The sequence below is a fragment of the Sorex araneus genome, chromosome 6 (genome assembly GCF_027595985.1).
Source record: "Sorex araneus isolate mSorAra2 chromosome 6, mSorAra2.pri, whole genome shotgun sequence".
Lineage (NCBI taxonomy): Eukaryota > Metazoa > Chordata > Mammalia > Eulipotyphla > Soricidae > Sorex > Sorex araneus.
This window is the reverse complement of record NC_073307.1, coordinates 57,591,257-57,608,437: the sequence shown is the minus strand read 5'-3', so window position 1 is coordinate 57,608,437 and position 17,181 is coordinate 57,591,257. Positions and strand designations below refer to the sequence as shown.

General features: G+C 51.1%; 2 protein-coding genes across 3 annotated transcripts in view; one reads left to right on the top strand and one right to left on the bottom strand.

Annotated features, from left to right (window-relative positions):
* The window catches only part of CYFIP1 (cytoplasmic FMR1 interacting protein 1), a 46,264-nt gene extending 41,149 nt beyond the window's left edge, over window positions 1–5,115 (top strand). The window contains 5 exon segments of the mRNA XM_055141032.1: window positions 368–440; window positions 921–1,015; window positions 1,867–2,105; window positions 2,599–2,746; window positions 4,325–5,115. Of these exon segments, the coding sequence (XP_054997007.1) occupies window positions 368–440; window positions 921–1,015; window positions 1,867–2,105; window positions 2,599–2,746; window positions 4,325–4,489 (720 nt within the window). The 3' untranslated portion in view covers window positions 4,490–5,115.
* Window positions 5,116–6,179: 1,064 nt separating this feature from the next.
* Window positions 6,180–16,788, bottom strand: NIPA2 (NIPA magnesium transporter 2). 2 transcript variants are annotated; one of them, XM_004617567.2, is made up of 8 exons: window positions 16,488–16,675; window positions 15,704–15,830; window positions 14,351–14,428; window positions 12,775–13,004; window positions 11,016–11,072; window positions 10,169–10,259; window positions 8,882–9,042; window positions 6,180–7,572 (listed from the first exon to the last, which is right to left on the bottom strand). In XM_004617567.2, exons 4-8 carry the CDS (start codon window positions 12,911–12,913, stop codon window positions 6,938–6,940), a joined length of 1,083 nt encoding a protein of 360 aa, XP_004617624.2. In that variant the 5' UTR covers window positions 12,914–13,004; window positions 14,351–14,428; window positions 15,704–15,830; window positions 16,488–16,675; the 3' UTR covers window positions 6,180–6,937. The 2 variants fall into 2 exon arrangements, with proteins under 2 accessions (XP_004617624.2, XP_054997008.1); XM_055141033.1 differs by lacking the exon at window positions 12,775–13,004 and having other exon boundaries at window positions 16,488–16,788.
* Between the last annotated feature and the right edge of the window lie 393 nt (window positions 16,789–17,181).

Sequence of the window (17,181 nt, the reverse complement as noted above, 5' to 3'; positions counted from 1 at the left end):
TTTTTGGAGGGGTCACACCCGGCGATGCACAGGGGCTAACTCCTGGCTCTGCACTCAGGAATAACTCCTGGCGGTGCTCGGGGGACCATGTGGGATGCCGGGAATCGAACCCGGGTTGGCCACGTGCAATGCAAATGCCCTATCTGCTGTGCTATTGCTCCAGCCCCGGACTCAAATTCTTAAGAAGCACGTGTGGCCTGGAGCTCCTCTCTGTGAAGCACCTTCCCCTTGTTCTGGAGAGTTCTCGGAACTCTTGGACTGTGCATTTCCCATGAGGCGCCAAGACATTTGCTGTTTTTGGTGCTGTGTCTCTGGCTATGTGACTGTGAGACCTGGTCCCTGATGCCTCCTTCTCTGTCTCTCACAGTCGCTGGAGGAGGTGTGTGACCTGCTCCACGCTGCTCCTTTTCAGAATATCCTGCCTCGGGTTCACGTGAAAGGTGAGGTGGGCCGGGTGAGCCGGTTCAGTGGACATACAACTACTGGACCATCTGGAGAGGGGCCCTGGGCTCTGGGGATGCTTCTGAGCAGTGTAGGCTGTGGGAGGCCGTCGCTGAGGGCATGAATCACTTGGTCTGGAAGTTTCCATAGATTCCTAAAGTAAGTGTAGAGCGGCCAGGTCTGACCGAATGAGCCACATTGACAAAAAAAATTCCAGGGGGGCCAGAGCGATAGGACAATGGGTAGGGAGGGCACTTGCCTTGCATGTGGCCAACCCGGGTTCGATCCCTCGCACCCCAGAGGGTCCCCGGATCCGAACGGGAGTGATCCCTGAGTGCAGATTGAGGAATCAGTCATGAGTACAACCAGGTGTGGTCAAAAACAACAAAATCCAGGAAGGCCCCTGTGGAGAATATTAAAAATTCTGTTTGACTAAATATATGTCAGCAACAGCATGTGAAATATTGCTTCCTCCACAGAGGGAGAGAGACTGGATGCCAAGATGAAAAGACTGGAGTCCAAGTACGCCCCGCTGCACCTCGTCCCCCTGATCGAGAGACTGGGGACCCCTCAGGTACCCAGCCCTTGTGGGCAGGATCAGGCTGGGGCCCAGAGGGAGAGCAGGGGGCACAAAAGGAAGAAGGTCAGAGCAGGCCCTTGTCACAGGCTCTCCTGTTGTTTGGGGGTGCTTGACATGTGCCGGATTGGACACGGGGCTCTGGGCCTTCAAGCGTCTTCCCAGACACACGGGGCATTGGTGAGGCTCAGGCACGCTGAGACCCTCACAGCCCCGGGCGGGGTTTCCAGACAGGCTGCATATCTGCAGAAGTTGCCATCTGGACCCACGTACGCAGGCAGGGGGTGACTGGGGGTCCCTAAGTCATGTTCATCAGGGCTGCGCTGTGTATTGTGGGGTGCTGGCAGCATCCCCAGCTGCTCCCCACCTCACACCACCAGGCCTTCAAGTTAGGACAACCTAGAGTGCCTCACGATATTGGCGTGTGCCCCAGAGGCAAAGCCACGACTGGTTAGGAAGAACTGAACCCCCTGAGATCCAGTGAACAGTCTTTGCTGGAAGAGGTTCAGTCCCGTGAGGTCTCCGGAGATACCCCAGTGCAGCACCATATCCCGGCACTGCCCCGGGTGGGTCCCGTGTGTTTGAAGACGAGTCCAGGTAGTAGCTGGTGGATTTACTTTGTGGATCTTCTTTCTGAAAATCCTCTGCTACCAGCTCACATGGTTTTGCATTAAGCCAGAGGCGACAGTGTGGGGCAGGGAGATGGCTCAGGCTGCCCACACCTCATGGTCCCCTGAGCACTGTGATGGTCACAGCCAGGAGCACCGTGAGGGGTGTGGCCCGTGGGAATTGGAGGCAGGTGGATATGGCGACTCCACAGTGGCCATGACTGTCCTGCCTCCCTGCAGCAAATCGCCATCGCGCGTGAAGGGGACCTGCTGACCAAGGAGCGGCTGTGCTGTGGCCTGTCCATGTTCGAGGTCATCCTCACCCGCATCCGCACCTTCCTGGACGACCCCATCTGGCGTGGGCCGCTGCCCAGCAACGGCGTCATGCACGTGGACGAGTGTGTGGAGTTTCACCGGCTCTGGAGCGCCATGCAGTTTGTCTACTGCATCCCTGTGGGCACACACGAATTCACCGTCGAGTGAGTGGCAGCAGGGGGGACACAGCGGGGTGTCGACCGGGGAGCACCTCACATCCTGTGGAAATGGACAGGCTCACCTGCGCCAAGGCCTGTCAGGGTTTGCTCTTGGTGCCTAGCAGGTGGAGATTCAGGGCAACCTGAGATATCCCTGTCGGTGACCCTTCCTGAAGGTTCCATGATCTGGCAGGGGCTCAGGGGGTCTCAGGCCCTCTCACAGTGAGGCTTGGTCAGCCCAGCCGGCATCTGAATCCAGGGACCACTTGGGACTGCACAGGTGTCGCTCCGTTGCCGTTCAGGCACTCTGGCTGCACCCCGCAGGCAAAGCTACGCTCAGCCCATTGTCCATTCTCTCTCGGCCAGGGTTCATGGTCGCGACGGAGGGCAGGGAATGCTGCCTTTGAGGAACCCCCTAAAGACGTGTGTCCCGCGGGCCTGGAGCCTGCAGGCGCGGGTGGGCTGGGGGACTGACCTGCCGCCCTCTGATCTCGTCCAGGCAGTGCTTCGGGGACGGCCTGCACTGGGCGGGCTGCATGGTCATCGTGCTCCTGGGGCAGCAGAGGCGCTTTGCCGTGCTGGATTTCTGCTACCATCTGCTCAAAGTCCAGAAACACGACGGCAAAGATGAGATCATCAAAAACGTGGTAAGTGGACATCGTGCAGAACCAGCCGGCACTCTGGGGGGGCAGAGGGCGGAAGGGGCCGTCCCACCCAGACCGCTGGGTCCTGCCTGGAAATACTTGGCCAGCCAGCCAGACAGCTCCTGCTTGGGCCTGACCACACAGTGTGTGCTGCCGGGCCTGTGGTGTCAGGGGGTCAGTCGGGGCCTATGTGTTCCTCTGCCACATTTTGGGGGTGTGTGTTGGCATCCCACCACGTAAGGCATCAGCATTTGAAATTTTCTTCCCATTTCCAAAGGAATCTGAACTGCAGGCCAGCAGTTGACTGTTCCCGGGGCCAGAACCCCAGCTTTGTGTGGGGAAGCCCCACGCTTGACTCCCCAGCACTGCGTGGTCCCGAGCAGACTGAGCAGCGTTGGGTGTGGCCTGACAAGTTGAAAGGATGTATATGACGGTGCCTTGGCCTCCCCGAAGAGTGCCCAAACTCGCAGTCTCACACCATCACGCCCTATTCCAGTCCTCAGGCTCTCTTGGTTGTAGCTGGTGCGCTTGTGTGTTAGGGGTTTGGGGTCACACTCAGCAGGTCCCACAAGGCAAGCACCCTGCCCGCTAGACTGTCCCAGTGGCCTTCAGTTGCTTTTTGTCATTGTCTGCAGGTTCCCAGTTGTTGAACTCTCACTCAGCTGTTACCTCTCTTCCAGTGCCACGTCTTTCTTCGGTTCTCTATGGGCTGTTCTTTTCTGTTTCAGCCAGGTCTGCTCTGCACATTCTGGTGTCCAGGTCCTTACCGGGTCAGGACAGGTCCCTATCTCCCCTAACAGACTCCCACAGGCTGCACACCTTGACTGATGCTTGCAGTCCACTAGGTCAGTGGTGACGGGACTGCTTGTCTGCTGAGCCGCAAGCCCCAGCCAGTGTCCTGGGCTCTCCATGCTGGAGGCGCCCTGCTTCCCCAGTTGCTGGCTGGTCTCATCTCTTTTGCTCCAGCCATGCCTTCTCCTCTGCTCTCCCAGCTTCCACGTGGGTCGCCCTTGTAGCCTTAGGGTTGTGCCTCCCGTGTGCAAGGCTGTGGCCTGCACCTCTGGACCCTAGTGTCCAGTCTTAGCCACAGCCACACACAGTATCCTTTTTGTTGTGAAAGGAAGCGTGACAGACAAGGGCAGGCAGGGGCTAGGAACCTGCCTCCTGAGCTTGTGTTTGCAGATCATGAATGATTTTTTTGGTTCCGGGTCAAACCTGGCAATGCTCAGGGCATACTCTTGACTGCAGCCAGGAATTGCTCCTGGTGGTGCTTGGGGGACCATAATGGATGCCAGGGATCTAACCCAGGTTAGCCACATGCAAAGCAAATGCTCTACCCATTGTACTGTCGTTCTGGCCCCTGACTAATGATATTAGAAGCATTTAAAACTTCGCTTGGAGGGCTGAAGACATAGAAGGATTAAGGTGTTTGTGTCTTGCATGTGGCTGACCCCCATTTGAACCTTGGCACCACATATAGTCCCCACCATGTAGTGTCAGGGGTAAGTCCTGAGCACTACTGTGTAGTCAGAAAAAACCCAAAAAACCCCTAAAAGACGGAATGTCTTTTAACCTTAACAGCCTTTGAAGAAGATGGTGGAGAGAATTCGCAAGTTCCAGATTCTGAATGACGAGATCATCACCATCTTGGACAAGTACCTGAAGTCGGGCGATGGAGAGAGCACCCCAGTGGAGCACGTGCGCTGCTTCCAGCCGCCCATCCACCAGTCCCTGGCCAGCAGCTGAGCGGGGCGCCCCCCAGCAGCATCTCCTAACCATAAGGGCATGTTTTTCTTTCCATACATACACCATGTAGTGAGATTCTTAGGGACTATTTTTCAAGTATCTCTGTGCCTGTTGAGGGGGGTGCTTTTCATTCTAAAAGCTTACTTTTATAAAATCGACTTATTTTTCTAAACTAAAATTGTATATGCTTTTGGTAATCAGGATCTCTTAGAACACCGGCTGCTGATGGCTGCTCGAACATCCTTAGGACATCTTTTCCGTTCTCCGGCATGTCCCAGCACCCAGCTGTGTCTGAACATGCGTCACATCCGTTCATCCCTTAGCCAAGGGTTACCAGTGTTTCAGGGTTACATACTTGAGCGGGAACTCTCATGCCAACCCAAGTCATGGAACCCTTGATCAATCGGAATGACACTTCCTGAGTAATCTGTTAGCTCTTCTTTGGGGACTTTCCTGCTGTCTTTTCTGAATACTGTTTTCTAAGCCCTTGTTCCCTTGCTTTTTCTGTCAGTGTTTGAGAAAATCGTGAACTTGTTCCTCTGCTTCCACCGCATCTCCCTTATTATGCAATCTCAATTGTGAGGTATGACTTAAATTTTACTCCAGAATAAAACTCGAGAAGCCTCTGCATGTTCACTCATTTCCTTGGAGCCTGCGCTTGCCAGGGTACTTCAGCGAAGTGCCAGGTCTGGGGCTAGTCAGCTGCAGCCTGAGAATGGACAAGTTCACGCACTCAGAGAATTCCAGGAGTCAAATGGTCTGTGCAGACAAGTAGTGTGTGAGCAACGCCCCCGTGATGGCTGCCTGTTCCTTCCATTCATGTGCATTCACTGCCCTGTGGCCAGCATTGTGTGACAAACAGCATTCTGTAGCACCTGTGCTCACCGTTTACTGCAAGTATGAGAAACTGCTTTAATAATTATGGAGCTGGAATGATAGCACAGCAGGTAGGGCATTTACCTTGCACATGGCAGACCCGGGTTCGATCTCCAGCATTCCATATGGTCCCCTGAGCAACACCAGGAGTAACTCCTGAGTGCAGAGCCAGGAGGAATTCCTGAGCATCACCAGGTGTGACCAAAAAAAAAAAAAAAAAAAAACCACACACCAAAACAAAGCAAAACAAAAAAACCCAAAAAACAATTATGATCAACTTAATAGTTCCTAACTTTTATAAGACTCAATGATAAACCAGAGAGTAAAGAAACTAATGAAACTATTTGAAATGTGTGATGTTAAGAATTTATTAACTGAGAATATGTAATATTCTCAGTGAGGGCAACAGCAGCCCCAGGGGTCACTTTTCGTGATACCTAGTAACTGCCCAGAGTCTGCAGTGGGAGCTCCCACATGCACCCCCGCCCCAAACAAGGGGCTGGTATGGTCTAGTGGGTTCAGCTCTGTGACCTGGGGCAGAGCATCAGAAGGGGGATGAGTCTGGAAACAAATTCCCGAGTCAAAAATCTGAAGGCCAATGAGCTGTTTGGATGGAGAGGTTTGGAGCTGGGTGGGCTGAAAGTATTAGTTCACATTTTTTGCATGTTTGAAACTTGAAACTTTAAAAAAAACTCATGGGTGTTTTTAAAAAGACAAATATACAGTAGTCCAAAATGTCGTATAATATACTCTACAAATAAACCATACCTGACAAATATTTCACTTATTTTAAGCATTCAGACTCAGAAAGAAACTGTTTCAATTTTTTTTTTTTATTATAACATAAGCTAGGAAATTTACCTAGACTTCATTTCCCAGAGTTGTTAGAAGATCTAAATGACAATAGAACTCATTATGAAAATATATTGGAAAATACAAGAGCTGATGAAAAAGAGGAATCCAGGTGGTGGCATTAAGGGGTCAGAGCGAGCGACTGGCAGCACCTGGGCTGCACAGACGTTGCTTCCCAGGGGCGCTGTGGGAGAACCTCTGCCGCACTGCCAAGAGCCAGGGAAGGGTTCCCAAGCTGCTGTTGTACCTTCTAGCACTCTCCTCTACTTCCTAATTCAGGAGTCCCAGAAACTACTGATCCGGAACTGAAATAATCAAAAAGGAGTAATATTTATCAGCAAATACAGACAAGATAAATCTGGTACTGGAGTCACTTCATACTTGTTTAAATCAAAAAGTCTTGGAACGGTCAAGAGAGGATGGAGAGGGATGGCAGATGCCTCAGATACACCACCAATGGAAAAATAAAGCATTTTCTAGATTGAGAACTGTCATTAATGCATTGTTTTGATGATGGAAAATCAAAAATCCTCTACCACAATACAGTGTTAATAGAAACTGGCCATGTGCTGAGGTCATTTTAGTGAGCTACCATCACATAAAGAAAAGTAATTTCTTGGTCCAATTAGTGAAACCTTAAAAAAGATTGTCTCTGGAGCACATTTGAGGACGATGCTTTCAGAAACGGCCACTCAGCTGCCCGGTGACCGGTCTCCTCCCCTAGAAAGCCGCCAGGGAGCCGTTCCTGCGGGAGACGTTCTCGCCAGTGTGGGGCTCCATCCCACAGGTCAGGCTCTCTTCCTCATCACGGAGCACTTCATACACATTCGAGAGGCTGCCATTCACAGCCTTCTCCTCCTTCCGCAAAGACACGGGCAAGCTCGCGAGACTAAAGCTGACGTCTTTGAAGGCATGCAACAAGAATATTCCCACAATGATTGTAAAGAAGCCACTCAGGGTACCGATGACATCATCAGCGGGCATGTCCTGCCACTCTTTAAAAAGAATGGCTGAGCAAGTCAGGACGGAGGTGGTGAAGAAGACGTAGTAGATGGGTGTCACGATGGACGTGTTGAAGATGTCCAGGGCCCTGTTCAGGTAGTTGATTTGTGTGCTGACACAGACGATGAGACTCAGTAGCAGGACCCAGGTCAGCGGGTGGCGCAGCACAGGCTTCCCGGCAAACAGTTCTTTGATGGCGATGCCCAGGCCCTTCACGCAGGAGACGGAGAAGGCTCCAATCACAGAGCAGATGGTGATGTACACGAGAATGTTGCTCTGGCCATGGCGTGGCCCCACCACAAAGATTAGTATCAAAGATACAATGACCACAAGTGTTGCAAAAATGACAAAGCCTGGAAGAGGAAAGAAAAGTTGTTCCATCACAAGGTCTAGCTTGGGAGGGCCAAAGAAACAGGACTAGGGCATGGAGCCAACCTGGGTTTGGCCCTGAGCACTGCCAGGTCTGGTCCCAAAAGTGAAGGAAAAAATAACCAGGTCCATTCTGCTCCAGCTCGGTGCTAGGCCAATGGGCGCACCCATGGGATCAGCATACATCCATTATATATGTATGGAGAAGTACTGCTTCTGCTCAGATGCACTGACCCCGGCCAGGGCATGTTCATACACAGTGACAAGGCTTTTAGATTCCATGACTTCCAAGAGCCACAGAACTTTCAAAAGCAGCACAAACCTTCGGGGTAAGGCAGACGGAGCATTCTGAGAGCAGCTAATAAAGAACTCAGAGTGAAGAGGCCAGAGGCATGGGACAGTGGGGAGGGTACTTGCCTTGCCATGTGGCTGACCTGGGTTCAATCAATCCCTGGTACCCCATATGGTGCCCTGAGCACCACCAGGAGTGATCCCTGAGCACAGAACCAGGAGTAAGCACTGCTGGTGGACTGGAGCAATAGTACAGCAGGTAGGGCATTTGCCTTGCACGTGGCTAATTGGGTTTGATTCCTGATATCCTATAGGTCCTTTGAGCACTGCTAGCAGCAGTAATTCCTGAGTGCAGAGCTAAAGGAACCCCTGAGCATCGCCGAATGTGACCCGACCCAAAAAGCCAAAAACAAACAAAAACTCTGAGCACTGCTGGTTTGCCCCCTAATCTGATTTTTCTGTAAAATCCTACTTGTTTTTTTCACCCCTCAAAGTTGATTTTATGGGTAGCATCCCTAACGATTGCTTGAAAATAAAACCATTTCTAAAGTTAAAAAAAAAAATCCTGGGCCAAACAGATAGTATGGGAGGATTAAGACACTTGCCTGGCAACCAGCAGACCCTAAGTTTCAATACCAAACATTGCATCTGGTTTCCCAGCACTGCCACAGCCATTCTTGAGTGCCAGTGGGCGTGGCCCAAACTATCACCTCACTGAAAATTCTTTTAGTTACTAGCTCAAGGCATAAAAATTTCATATGAGGGCGAAATGGCCACCCAATGACAAAGTCTCACATAAAAGATAAATAAATGAACTGTGGCCATAGCAACAGACCAGTGACAGGCCAGAGATCAGAGCAGAGAGAGGGCACAGACATACTCAAATCCCCGCCAGCAGGAGTCCTGAGTGCAGAGCCAGGAGTAAGCCCTAAGCACCACTGGGTGTGGCCCCCCAAACAAAACTAAATATAGCCAGGCTAATAAAGGTTGCTTTCTCCTTACCTGGATCCCCTAGCTTGTGAGACATTTCATCTAGGGTCTCAATCTCTTCTTCCTTTGGAGCATGAATGACCATAACAGTGGACCCTAGGATACTTAGCAGACATCCAATTTTCCCATGAAGATTAAGTCTTTCACTCAGGAAGTATGAAGAAAGAATGGCACTAAAATGTGGGAGGGAGAGATCACGAACATTAAAATAATCAGCAACTGAGGCTGGAGAGACAGTACAGCAGATAAGGCACTTGCTTTGCACATATGTGGCTGATCCATATGGTCTCCTGAATGCTGCCAGGAATGATTCCTGAGTGCAGAGTCAGGAGTAATCCCTGATGTGGCCCCAAAATAAAATAATCAGCTACCTCATTTTAATATATCAACATCATAAATTTAAACAACTGAAATCAAATACTAAGCTTAAGAAGATTCTGGTTTTCAGCCAAGTTTATTTCAGGAAAATAAAAAGCATACTTAATAACCAAACCAAAATCACCCACTTTTTACCATTACCATCTTTTACGGAAAATAAATTATCATTCATACAAATTTATATTCTAACAGATTTTTTTCCCCCTTTTTTAGGTCACACCTGGCGATGCACAGGGGTTACTCCTGGCTCATGCACTCAGGAATTACTCCTTGCTGTGCTCAGGAGACCATATGGGACGCTGGGAGTCAAACCTGGGTTGGCTGCGTGCAAGGCAAACGCCCTACCTGCTGTGCTATCGCTCCAGCCCAATATTTTGAGATTTTTATGCCCAAATCAATGCTTGCAATCTGTTCAACTTTAATTTCTCCTACTGGCCCCTTATGTATTCATTTGACTATAAAATTTTTAGATTACCAAGGCTTAATGCTTCAAATAGCTTTAACTCTATCTGTATCTTACTATGTTCATGTTATGCCTTGGAAAAGGAAGGAAAATGCCCTATCAGTTAATTTCCGGAAGAGAAACCCAAACCCCAGACCTCAGTGTGGATAGCTGAGCCCAGTCCTTGTGGGTTTGTACAGGACTTTCTTTGCTCCAGGCAACCTTTTCCTGTAGTTAGCATGGAAAGCCACTTATCACTAGCTCCACTAACACCACCTACCAACTGCACAGAGGCCAAATGAAAAATGTAACAAAGGAAATGTGAAATTCAAAAAAACTACCAGAATACAAGCAAGATGAAGCATTTTCCTTCCCCTTCACAAACTATGCACAGAAGATGGAGCATGTGACAGCCCAGGAGGCGGGAAAGCTCCAGGCATGACCCTGCCCACGATCATGTCGATGCCTAGAGGCCTTACCTTACCAGGACGCTGAGTGCTCCTAAGGGTGTCACGAGGGTGGCTGGGGCAAAGGCATATGCGGCGAAGTTGGCCACCTCGCCTGCTCCCACTTAAGAGACAGAAACAAAAGAAACCTCTCAGCAACAACAAGTTCTGTTCACACAGGTTTATATGCTAGTAATTGGGTAGTTTCTAATTTCTGTAACAACCCAGATTTAGTAGCTCAGAGCTCAATCCTGGCTCTGTGTGCAGGGCTCACTCCTGGTGGGGCTTAGGTGCTGGGGAGCAAACCTGAGTTAGCCACACACAAGGCAAGTGCCAAGTCCGCTGAACTATCCCTCCGGCCACTAGTTTCAAAATGTAAGAGGCCAGAGAGCTAGGACAGGAGGAAAGGTCTTGCATCTTGCTTCCCAGGACCACATACAATCCACAGCACCTCCAGGGGTCACTCCTGAGCAGAGTCCTTGAACACTGAGGGTATAGCCCCCAAAACCCCACAAATAATAAACACAATAAAATAAAATAAAATATGCTAGTAACAGGAAATGGGGGTGGTTCAAGAGGTAGAGTACATACCCGGCAAATGAAGGTCCTCTTAGATCCCTGGGACCAAATGGCCCTGTAAGCACTGTCAGATGTGGCCCCAGTGGTCCCCACCACCGGCTCTGCTACATGTGGCCACTAGGCCCCTGAGCATTGCCAGGTGTGGTTCCTTTAAGAGATCGGAATGTGCTTCACAGAAAACGCTCAATAATATGGGAGCACAAAGCCTTGAGCCCTACGAGTCACATACTATGACTGTGATCATATATGCAGTGCTCCGATGGGCAGTAATGCTATTTCCCCAGAACATTCTCACACTTACTTGACAGCAGTCCAGCCCACCACAGCCATTCTTTAAGATACGCATGGCCACCTTGACCTGTGAACGAGAAAGCACTGTGTCTTTGGAAGCTTCCAGACCCTGGTCTAACATGCTGGCAGGCGTCTGCATGCCCTGAGGGCTCACACACAATGCTGCTCCAATACATAAGCTGCTGGCACCAGATAGGTATGACCTTCCAGCTTTCCTTTACCAGGACTGCTTTAAAGAAAGGGCTTGTTATGATTAAAGAAGGGACTTCCTTAGGCAAGAGTTTTATGATCATCCGGAGAAAGCAATGTGAAGATGGAAATGTCAAGCTTTCACTATACTGTTCTGTAAAGACTGAATCAGTCCTTTATGTTCAGTTCATACATTATTCTTTTGTTGTGTGAACCTCAGCTTCAAGCAAAGAGACTACAGCAGCTGGAAGCAGGTCAGCTGCCAGTGAGTCAGCTGAAAGCAGACGCTCCTTTGAGCTTGGGCAAGCCCTAGGTCCCCAGCAAGACAGGAAGGGCTGAGCAGTGCCCACTGTCAGGCTCTCCAGTCTCCCCACCACTTGGCTCTCCTGATGACTAATAAACCAGGAAGCAAACAGTACTCAGACACTGCTCCAAAGAAAAGGCCACGATGAGTGGACTCCAGCATCGCAGACACGGAAGCCTGGCCTCCCAACTGAGGAGCAAGGGCCACTCATATCCAAGATGGCAGCCAATCCCTGCGCCTCTGTTTTAAAGCTTCAATTAGGTTTGGCCATGGAGAAGGCGCAGGGAGGAGGGAGGCAGTCTGTTTTACTGGGAGTCTTAGGCAGGTCTAGAACTTAGAGGGGAAAAGTATCTCTGGGAGGCCAGTGAGTGGGGACATGTTCAGGCCCTCCCTGCAAGGCGGAGGAGGTGCTCTCAGCAACAGGAACTGAGCCTTCAAGATTTGGATTCTGGTCCCAGCTTCTTAGTTCCTTCTGTGTCAACAGAGAGACTTGATGCTGGTACAGGGAAATCGCTCTGGGCTAGAGCACATGCTTTGTTTGCAGAAGCCCTAGTTTGATCCCCAACACCATGGAGTTCCCTGAGCACTGCTTGGGAGTGATCCCTGAACGCAGAGCTAGGAGTTAGTCCTGAGCACTGCTGGATGTGGTCTAATGAACAAACAAAACCCCCCAAAACAATGTTAAAAAAAAAAGTAAAGGTGCTGGAGTAATAGCACAGTGGGTAGTGCCTTGCACGCAGTTGACCCAGGTTCAATTCCCAACATCCCATATGGTCCCCTGATCACTGCCATGAGTAATTCCAGAGTGCAGAGCCAGGAGTAGCCCCTGTGCATTGCCGGGTGTGACCCAAAAAGAAAAACAAAACAACAACAACAACAACAAAAAATGTAAAGACTGGGCATTAATTAAGCACTGCCCCCTGACCCACTGAGGTGACTGCCAGCATGAGCAGTTACCCATTTCGATTTTAGAACTTGCTCCTTCTTTACTGACTTATCACCGGCTTACAGCAGTACAAGATTTCAAGAGTGCATCTTCTTCTTACCCCTAAAATGTGACCAGACCTCCCTGAGCCCACCAAGGTAAGAACCTCATCTCACATTAAAATGACTCAACTCACACATCTAGTAGCTCTTCACTTCCTCTTTCTTTCATTATGAAACTGACATTTGCTTCTCTGAAACACAAACTCTTTCACAGCTCAAAGTTCTCATTATCCACTGGGCTTGAAGAATAAAGCAAGAAGACTCATGGCATTTCCTTAGGCTGACCTACCTGCTCTCATGGAACCTTTCCTGGCAAGTCGCAGGAGGCCTTTTTTTTTCAAAATGAAACTTCCTCCAATGAATATGCTGGAGCTCATAGCCAATCCAAGACCAATATAAAAGTCATATTTTCCACGCCCCTGGTTCATTTCGTTACTTAAGAAGGTCCCGTGAACCACATTGATCACAGAACAGAAAACAAATGCCGGTGCTGGGGGCAGAGGAATGCCGTCATCAAATCTAAACAATGCAAAAGGAAAGGCAAGTTTCAACAGAATGATTGGGAAACGCAATTCAAATTTTTACTCGATTTCTCATCTGAGAGGAAGAATCTTCATTATTACCACAGATGTTTTTAAATTTAGCATTGAACTAATTACGCTTCTGCCACTTGTATGAAAAGAATGGCACCCCCATGACATAAAACCATACTCAAACAACAAACTCATTGAAACACAATGCTGGTTGCTAGAGGAAGGGGTGAGAAGGTAGTGGAAATGGGCTAATGTATTTGATCACAAGCCACCAACTTCGCTTTAAAAGATTTAGGTGGGCTGGATCGACAGTACATCGGGGGCAGCACTTGCCTTGCCTGTAGCCAACCAAGGTTCGATCCCTCATATCCCATCTGGTTCCTGGAGCCTGCCCCGAGTGATCCCTAAATACAGGAGTTAGAGTGCTTGCTTTGCATGAAGCCCACCCACGTTCAAAACCCAGCACCCCAAAGCATCCTGAGTCCACTAGGAGTGATCCCTGAGCACACAGCCCTGAACATCACCAGCTGAGGCACAAAACCAAAAAAAAGGAAAGTAATTCACTGACAGAATTATAGCAATTTCATCTTCTACTCTCTGTAAGTTCACTATTCCTAACTTGTATTATGCTTTTTATTTGGTGGAGGCACCTGGCGGTGCTCAAGGGTTCTATGCTCAGGACTCTGCACTCAGGGATCACTTCTGGTGGGCCCGGGGGGCATCATATGGGGGTGCCAGGGATCAAACCCAGGTCTGCAGTGTGAAAGAAAAGTGCTTGAGCCATTGTACTAGCTCTCCGGCCCCAAACTTTTATTACAATTATATATGAGCTCTCTTCACGTTTACTTTATGTAAAGTTTCATGATCCTATCTCAGATCTATTTTTTCCCCCTCTATTCACTAAGGACGTTTCAAAGGCACAACAGGAGTGAGGCTTACTGCACAGCTGGCCCTGGCGAGTGCCTGCTGTGCACCGCCACACCTGCTCACCCGGATCCCAGAGCTGTGCTTGGCGCTCCGGCCAGACCTGCTCCAGCTGTGCCCGGAAGGTTCATTGGCAGCTCCAGTGCACAGCTTCCTCCTCCCTCCCCAGAACTTCCCTTCTCTACATGGTTCCATTTTGCAGCCCAACTCTTCAGTTCCTGAAAGACGAGTGGTTCTCCATCAAGGCCTGGCTCACAGGGCAAACCTGACAGAAAAGCTTTCCTAGAATGAGGTTTGAGTCATTCACTCAGGAACTATGGCTCTGTGTGGGGGGGGTGGGGGGGGCACAGAATGAAATCTGACAGCTTCAGCCACTAAATAGGAGAGGAATCTTTTTCTTCGACTTACAGTTCAGAGATCCAACCTGAGGTGTCTGTCCGAAGGGGTGGGTTGTCTTGCTGACTCGACGTGGCACAGCTGGGAACCCTGCAACAGACATTCCGGTCAGGAAGGACTAGCTGGTGCTTCAGAGTGGGACCAGGCTCAAAGGTAGCTGAGTGGCAGAGCTGGCCAGGTCCATTCCCACTGGTGCCCCGAAGACGGCTCACCCCGCCACACTTCCCAGGACCTGGGATTTCTCTGTGGCACCAGCTCAACAAACATGCTGAGGATAAGCATGTGTTAAGTGACAGTCACAAGATAACAGACTCCCTGTCCTGGAACCTAAGTGCTCTAGGGAGTCCGAACATTCCAAAAACAACCTGTTTAGATTTTAAACACATTAAAAAAACTTAGTAGTTACACAGAATTCTTTCAAGATTTTAATACGCTTCACTTTCATAATTGATCTTACTGATATTTTTAAAAGTACAATGTTACTGTCGTTAAATGCAATTAAAAAGAGAAATAAACCTGATCGGCATTCTAATATTTACGAGGAAAAGCTTAAACAACTTTAAAAATAACTAAGACTTGGCAATATAATTACCAAAGTTGAACAATTACCTCAGGGGCTGAACCTACGGAGCAAGTTAATTTTTCCTAATGCTTTTGCTTGGGAGGGTAAGTGTCAAATGCCAAGTCAGAGTTTTCCCTGCACTGGGATCATCTTAGTCTAAGTTTGGAGGAAAATGTGACACATTTTTCACTATTGCTCGAGCAGTAGTACAGCAGGTAAGGCACTTGTCCTACGAGTGGCAGACCTGGGTTCAATCCCTGTCATCCCATATGGTCCCTGAGCAGGGCCAAGTGATCCCCGAAAGGTGCATATGCTGCTTGAGCCCATGTGCTGCTTGTGCCAACGTGGCTGAGCACATGTGTCACCTGCATCTCCCCTCTTGAGACGTGCATTTCCTATCTAATGCTGGGATGTGTGTAGGGGCTCCCTCTGCGCTTGAAGAAGCCCGAGTTCTCCCTTGAGTGAGTTCCTCTCTTGCTTTCCCTCCCTCCTCATCTTCAAAAACCTCCAAATAAAATGTTTTACTTCAAAAAATAATAAGGTGATCCCTAAGCACCGCCAGGTATGGCCCCCAAACAAACAAAAAAAGTCTTTTGCTTGAGGGCACTAATGAGAACAAAACTGGTGGCACCAGCAAATCAAGTAAGTTCACTTCACAAGACTACCTTCTATCTTCCAGAAACATGTGTGCCCTATTCAAAAGGTCAAACACAATCTCTGTGTGATCCAAAACTAAAATGGGCATAAATTCCATACAAAACAGTACAGCTCCATTATAGTCAGGAGTTAAAACGCAGACTTACAGGTGAGTCCGATTTGGTCGGTCAAACAGGGGGCAAGGGCAGGAAGTGGACAGAGAAATGTGATCTTCTCATTCCCTCCTGTGCACGACCCTTCAGTCTCCCCCAAGCCCTTCAGAGAAGCTCTGGCCTGGAAAGAAGAAAATGCACAAGTAGGCAAAAGGACCAAGCAGCCTTTACGACTGAAATCCAAGGGACCCAAGCGAGCACCTCCGTCCTCTCCACTTCCTCCCACAACTCAGGAAGAAGAAAAGGTGCCAAGGGGGAGGAAAATAACGATGCACTGGGGGGAGCGAGGGGGGTTCTGGAAAGGAAACCGGGCAGGGCCCAGCATCACATAGATGCACACCCAGCGGCAGCCACCCAGCACGAGGCAGCAAGTGGTCTGGTGGACCGAGCGAGTGCGAGGGGTAGGGCTCAGGGTTCAGTTCGGTAAAGGACCAGCTGCAATCACTGACGGGACAGCCAGCAGGTCCGAGGGGACCACAATCAGGGGACGGCCGGCAGGTCCGAGGGGGACCACGAATGAGAGGACCACGACCGAGGGGACCACGACCGAGGGGACAGCCGGCAGGCCCGAGGGGACCACGACCCAGGGGGCAGCCGGCAGGCCCGATGGGGCCACGGTCGCGGGGGAGGCGGCTCGTCGGGCCCGCTGGGAGCTTGCGACTCTCCGGGGCCGGAACCGCAGTCCTGACTCGGCCCCCGCGGGCGCCGGGAACGGCCGGGCCTCCCGCCTTCCGTCCGCCCGCAGCCCCGCGGTCCCCCGGCTCACGCCCCCACGCACAGAGTTCGGGCCTCCCCGCGCTGCGCCCGTGCGGCCCGCGAGTCCGTGGCCGAGCCCTGGGGCGAGCGCGCCGCCTCGTCCATCGGGGACAGCCCGGGGCAGCCGGCCCGCACGACCTCGGCGCCGGAGACTGCCGCCGCGGGGACACAGGCCACCGCCGAGGAGCGCCGGGCGCGGCCGGATGACGCAGGCGGCGCACGCGCACGCGCAGAGCGGCCGCGGAGCCTGACACAGCCCGGGCCGTACCGCGGGGCACGCCAACAGCCAGGCGGAGGCTCGGGAGGCGGCGGCGCGGAGTGCGGCAGCGCTTCAGGTTGAGTGCGGTGACCCGGGCACGGGGAGGGGCGGGGCGGGGCGGGGCTCTGGGGCGGGGCATCGAAGAGGCGGGCGGAGCATAAAGGAGGCGGGGGTTACAGAGGGGCGGGGCTCGAGGAGGCGGGGTTACCGCGGGGAGGGGCGGGGTATCGAGGAGGCGAGGTTACGCGAAGCAGGGCGGTGCGGCGGCGGAACGACGTGAGTGGCCGGGTGCCGATCAGGCGTATGGCTACAGTGATTCGGCAGGGGGAGGTCTGGGGCGGAGCCACGTGGGAGGCGGGGCTGTAGGGGCGTGTTTATAGGGAGGCGGAGTTTAGTGGCGGAGCCGGGCGGGGCTACAGGGAAATAGGGCGGGGCCTGGCGGCCGGAATGCGGAAGT